The sequence below is a fragment of the Phaethon lepturus genome, unplaced genomic scaffold (assembly GCF_000687285.1).
Source record: "Phaethon lepturus isolate BGI_N335 unplaced genomic scaffold, ASM68728v1 scaffold35592, whole genome shotgun sequence".
Lineage (NCBI taxonomy): Eukaryota > Metazoa > Chordata > Aves > Phaethontiformes > Phaethontidae > Phaethon > Phaethon lepturus.
Window position 1 is genome coordinate 1 of NW_010524714.1, and position 6,223 is coordinate 6,223.

At 54.1% G+C, this 6,223-nt stretch overlaps 1 protein-coding gene across 1 annotated transcript; it reads left to right on the forward strand.

The window, feature by feature from the left end:
* Window positions 1-1,118: 1,118 nt before the first annotated feature.
* Window positions 1,119-2,235, forward strand: LOC104617272 (visual system homeobox 1-like; the record flags this gene model as incomplete). The annotated part of the gene is made up of 2 exons (XM_010282540.1): window positions 1,119-1,311; window positions 1,970-2,235. Coding segments are annotated over 2 exons (459 nt in total), but the record flags the coding sequence as incomplete, so codon positions are not given.
* Window positions 2,236-6,223: the final 3,988 nt, after the last annotated feature.

Below are 6,223 nucleotides of genomic sequence, written 5' to 3' on the forward strand. Positions count from 1 at the left end.
TGGCTGAGACGGTCCTCGCTCCCGGCGCAGTCTGCGGACTGCCGCACCCGGCTGTTTTTCTGCTGTGTGACCAGTGAGGGCAGGTGGTGGGAACGTGGTGGCACCGAAATGCTGCAGGGCGCTTGCGGGGGCGGCTCAGCTTCCACCCCCCGGTACTGAACAGGCTCCAAAAGGAAGTGCAGAACTGGGGGATGGAACTGGCCCCAACAGCTGCTCACTGCCGGCGGCTCGGCTATGTCCTCCAGGGACCCAACACAAGCAGGAGCTGAGAGTGATTCAGGAGCTGCTGGCCCAAGCTGTGTCCCACTAGCTGGCTCACTAGCTTGTCCCTCTGACAGACACATGGCATTTTAGAGCCTGATCCTGCCCCACTGTGGGGCTCATAGACTTAAAAATGGGATGGTGGTCTGGGCAGCAGCCAGGTTGTGTCTACACTCCTTGAGCCTTCAAATGCAGGAAGGGGGTGAGGAGAGGAACCTGAGCACCTTCTGTCATCTTCAGTCACTGCATTATGGACCCCTTTTTCTGGAGAGGTTGGTGCTCTGTGCGGAGGCAGCAGAGGGGCCCTGTGGGCAGGCAGAGTGTACGGTGACTTTAGCTAGGATCACCCTCCTGTGTCACGATCAGTCTCGTGTAACGTGTGCTCCCTCTCCCCCCCTTCCTCCCCTCTCCCACTGACACCCATGTGTGTGCTCTCCCTCAACCCCTTCCCTGCACCTCCCTGGCCACCCTCCCCCTGCCACCTGCGCGTCTGCACCTTGTGCTCACACACCCAAATCCCCCCATGCACCCCCGCGGCTGCCCCTTTGCCCTGGACACATGCTCCCCTGTGCCCAACGGGTCCTGGGCACCTGGTCACGGGGGCCGTCTCCTCCCCAATCCCACCCCTCCATTCTCCCTCAACCCCTTCCCTGCACCTCCCTGGCCACCCTCCCCCTGCCACCTGCGCGTCTGCACCTTGTGCTCACACACCCAAATCCCCCCATGCACCCCCGCGGCTGCCCCTTTGCCCTGGACACATGCTCCCCTGTGCCCAACGGGTCCTGGGCACCTGGTCACGGGGGCCGTCTCCTCCCCAATCCCACCCCTCCATGCTCTCCTGGCTGTTACCCCTGAAGGTTTGGTTTCAGAACCGAAGAGCCAAGTGGCGGAAGCGGGAGAAGTGCTGGGGCCGGAGCAGCGTGATGGCTGAGTACGGCCTCTACGGCGCCATGGTGAGGCACTCCATCCCTCTGCCCGAGTCCATCATCAACTCTGCCAAGAGCGGGCTGGTGGGATCCTGCGCCCCATGGCTGCTGGGGAAGGGGGTGGGTAAGTGGGAGCCTGGGGCTGTGGGGGCTGAGGCGCAGCTGTGGAGCGAATGGCCCTTCCTCTTTCGTATGGCCATTCTTGCTTTTTTCCCACAGAAGAATGGGGCCTCAGCCATGAGCTGTGCGCAGGCTGCCAAGTGCCCTGGCTTTCCCGCTCCCTCCTTGCAAAGAATAGCTGAGAAAGGGAAAATCTTTTACTGCCGCATCAGACAGGTGCCTGCATGTGGTTAGGTATCACTTTCTAGTGCTAACAGCCAGCATGAGAGTTGCAGAGCCTCTAGGAGGTCATCACTCTCCCCCCAAAACTGAAGATAATGTTAATGCTACCTCAGAGCTATCCTCTGCTCATAGACGGTCCTACACCAAGGTGGCAACTCAACCTCCAGGCTGGGATGGGCTGTCACAGCACCCCTCTCACTGTAAGTCTTCCCCGCTGCAGGGGAGGTACAGACCAATTCTGCCACAAGCAGAATCCTCTTGGGCTGCAGAGAGCAGGTGGCAGGGCTCCGGGCTGGGAAAGGCTGGTAGTTAGCGTGAGTTTTCCTTGGGATGCAAGCAAGAACTGAAGGAAGCAGCAGGAGGGCAGGAGGTGATGCTGAGCGGTCCCGGGCAGAAATAAGCAACCGGCACCCTTGGCTTTGCTCTCTCCCCTCTGCAAGGCATGCACAAAAAGTCCATGGAGGTGAGCAGGAAGGCGGAGAGCCAAGAGAAGCTGGCAGATGGCTGGCGAGCAGAGCAGGAGGAGGAGGAGCTCAAAGGGAAGCAGGCCAGTTCCCAGAGTGGCTCTGACAAGCTTGGCCCTGCAAAAGATTCAGAGGACACAGCCATCGACCTCTCCAGGACAGCCAAGCATGAGAAGAGGGGGGTACTGAGGCAGTGCATCAACGGGGACCCCCCCACGGAACAGAAGGACAGGGACCACTGAGCTTGCGCTGCCCCGGAGGAGGCCAGACCTCACAGCTTCCTGGCGAGATAATAATATTTATTGATTTATTGATATATATATTTTTTCTTAATAATTGAACTTTTATCTGAATTCAGGGCATTTTAAAACTGGGCACACACATCCTCTTGTCCCCACACTTTCAAGCTGTTCACTTCTCAGTGGAGCCAGGGCGGAGGGTGGGAGAGGTGTCCCAGCGGGGCCAAGAGCAGTGTGAAAACGAGACTCCATTGTGGTCAGCATGGATTGTTGCTGGGGAAGAGCCACCCTTCCCCTCTGGGTTGTGAATGCTTCTTCCCCGTCCAGCCAGGAGCATAAAGAGCATCAATGGGGAGCAACAGGAGTCACTCCCTTCTCAAACACACGGGCGCAAAGATGGTGCAGGACTTTACAGACGCCTTCTCTAAGCACTTCCACCCCTGCACAGTGCCTGTGTGACAAGTCCCTCCGCTTTGAACACACAATTCTTCCACCTCGAGGAGCAGCAGGGTTTTTTAATGCACTGGTGTAACTTGACAGATGCGCTGGTTTATACCTCCTGAGGATCTGGCCTGCCAATGCAGCCTTATCACTGGATTTACACTGTGTAGCTTCCTTAACTCATATTTGGGAGAAGGGGGTAAAATACATTTTTGTTTATGCAATGATTTTGTACACTCTTGAATGTTATCTGCCATACTATGCATAACAGAACAGACCTTTTTGAAAACTAAGCCATAGTACCCCAGAGCAATTAAACAATTTTGTGAATTGACATAAGAAGATATTTTGTAATTGTTTGTAAAAAGTGTTAATGTCAGAGCTGTTTCTTGGTTGTCCTATATTTATGTCTAAAAGCACTTTAGTGATCTGGATTTTTGAATGTGGCTCTTCCTGTTTTGTCCACCATTTATTTATTACATGTCCATTAATAAAATTGTGGTGTATCTTTGGTTTTCATGCAGTGGATTGCAATTTGTACCTTCCTTTGGCACATCTTGTGATAGCTGCTAGCTTTGAGCAGATTTTCCGCAGACTTGTACCTAAACTGGGCTGGAGAGCTGTGCTGAGGCAGTGTAGTTTTTCCAAGGTGTCAAAGCAAAGATCTCATGTGTCTCCCCAGAACTGAGGTCTTGTCCAGTGGCCTCCACATGCCAGAAGGTAAGTGATTTGTGCCAGTCAAAGAGCCAAACCACAGCTGATGGGTTAGAGATGGTCCAAAAAGGAGCACTCAACCAGTTCCTGAGGAAAGTCACCAGGAGAAAGTTGCTCCATTCTCCCAAGGGCTGTTGAAAATCCTTCTCGATACAGCTCAAGCATGAGGTTCTTCACTGAAATGTCTCCAGCCCTGGTGTCAGGAAAGGTACTCTGCCTCTCAAGTCTCTGTGCAGTGCTCTCCTCCTGCTCTCCAAATCCTGTTGCTTTGGAGGGTGCAGAGTTGGGCTCTGTGTCCCCATGTCTCTAGTGGTTAAATACAAGGAGCATCTGCTCACTTGGGCTAGGTGAACACATGATGGGGTCATCTCTGCCTCCTGGGGAGGCACACAGAGCAGCCACATGGTCCTAACCACACAAGCACTCCCAGTGAGGCACAACAGTGCCGTGGCCATCCAGCTGCCTGACTCCCGCCTGCGATGGGTCCTCATCTCATGGCTGGGCTGAATTGGCCCATGCACATGCCACGACAGCTCTCCTGGAACACCTCCAGTTTCATCTGCTGGCCAAAACATAACGGAAAATTATCAAAAGGTTTTATTAAAATCTGAGTAATTCCGATTTGGAAAGTTTCCTAATACAGCTCAGGGGGTGTGCAGCCATGTAACAATGCTGTCACCTGTCCCCGCCTCTGCTGCTGGGCCTGGCTCCTTGCACACAGGCAGCCACAGGCTGTGCTGGGTGGGGGGAATAGCGGTGGGATGCTGGCTGGGAAAAGCAGAGCAATAAAAGTGGCATCAGCAGACTTCCTGCCTTTCCCCTCCTCTGCTCAGCCAGGCCCTGCTGGGCAGCGGGGAACATATGCATGGCAAACACAAGCTTTACAGCAAAAAAAAATGTTTCATGGGGGGGCTGTGGGGAGCATGGTTCAGGGAAGGACCAGCCAGGGCTTATTGCAGCAGCAATTAGGCTTGCCAAGAGCCGAGACTTAGCACATTGGAGGCCTAATCCTGCCTGAGCAGCATCTGCAAACCTTTTATTTGGGCTGTGCCATGCTGGCACGGGATGCCTGCGATCATTTTTTTTTGCCCTGCCTGCATGCAGATGGCCTGGCTCTTCGCGTTGTGCTGGGTGCAGTGCTGCGAGAGTAAGCACATCTCTGCCACAACTGCTACAAGGGGAAACACCACAGCGCCGGTCCTGCACAGGGTGTGGACGACTCTCCTGGTGGGGCCTGGTGGGCTCTCAGCTCTTGCCTCACGCTGTGAAGGGGGATATCATGGGGATGGCTGCTGGTGCAATGGACTTTTCATGTGCCAGGAAGTAACTGTGGGGTGCATGCAGGTATGCTGGGGCTTAGATGTGCCCTTGCTGCTCTGCTCACAGGACAAGACCCCAGGGGAGGCCAAGAGAAGGGAGGTGTTGGTGAATGACAGTGACTGCCCAAGGTTCAGCTCCTACTTGCCACCAGGAGCTTGTGGCAGGGTCTGGTGGGGCAATCCTCAGAGCAGGGACAGTAACCCACCCCTTAGCTGCCTGCACTAAGCCTGGCAGGGAAGTCCTTGCTGTCCCACATATGTCATTGTGTTGTAGTGGCAGTAGTAGGGGAGCACATTCTTCTTACTGTTGCTTCAGATTTGATCAGTCTTGAGATTAGTGGTAGTCAAACCCAGCTACAGCTCCTACCAGTGCTAGTTCAGGCCAGTGCTGGTCACAACAGCATGAAGAAAGCCTGACTTATGGCAATGGCTGCCACTTGTTCACATCTCCACTGCTGCAGTGGGTTTGCCCATGTAAGATCCAGGTGACTGCACCAGGACCTGGTTGGCAGGATTTTCCCTCTGTGAGGGACCTTAAGGGTCCCTCAGCCACAAAGGCTGTGTTTGCTCAGGCGGGAGATCCTTTCAATGTGGCTTGGGCAAGAGGAGTTAGTAACATCAAAGCCACCATTCAGCAGCCAGCGCTACCACAGCTTCACTTCAATTCATCCAGGCTGCCACTCGCCCTGGCATATCTGTATCTTTCCACAGCACCATATGTACAGTGCTAGCTGGGCACTTAAGTGATCTGCTAAACCAATCATGGAAGAGGGATGGGGAAAAAGGAAAAGGGAATAAAATGAGATTATTTTGGCATGTCTCTCAGCTTTTAAGGGATTGGAGGCTGACTGTCAGGCATGCACGTCTGGGGGTTGCAAGGAGGCAGTGGGGGTGTCCTGGTGATGGGCTCAGAGCAGGCCAGAACAGAGAGGGCTGCAGGGCTGCATTTGTGGAAGCATCTTCATGGTGCCATTTCTGTACAGCTTAGTAATATTAATTTCTAACTGGCATTTTTTCTCGGCCGATCCTCACAAGCCACTGGCTGGATTTGCAGACTGGGAAGGAAGATTGTCAGTTACGAAGCGAATATGAACGTTTTGTAAGCGCTTCCTCATGTGGAGCTGGGTGATGGGACATAGCGAGCAGCCCAGTAACAGGGAAGGAGGGAAGGCTGGCTGGAGTGAGGTAACCAGAAGCCTCACTCCTTCCCCTCAGTCCAACCGATCCCTGTCCACCTGTGGGGCAACATGCAGGGGTGTCTGGATGCAGAATTAAAGAATCTTATGGGGGGTTGTTTTTCACTACTTGCTTCTTGGATCACCCACAGGCACTTGGTACAATGAGCAGCCCCCTCCCCAGAGCAAGCCGGGTTCTGGCAGAGGGCATAGGCACTGATGTGAGGCTCTCACTTCCTCCAGATTGCTCCTTTCCAAGGTTAGTTCTGCACTAACACCAATACTAGCACGTTCTTATGAACCAGGTTGGCACTGGGGAGGGCCCCTCTTCCCCACCTTGCA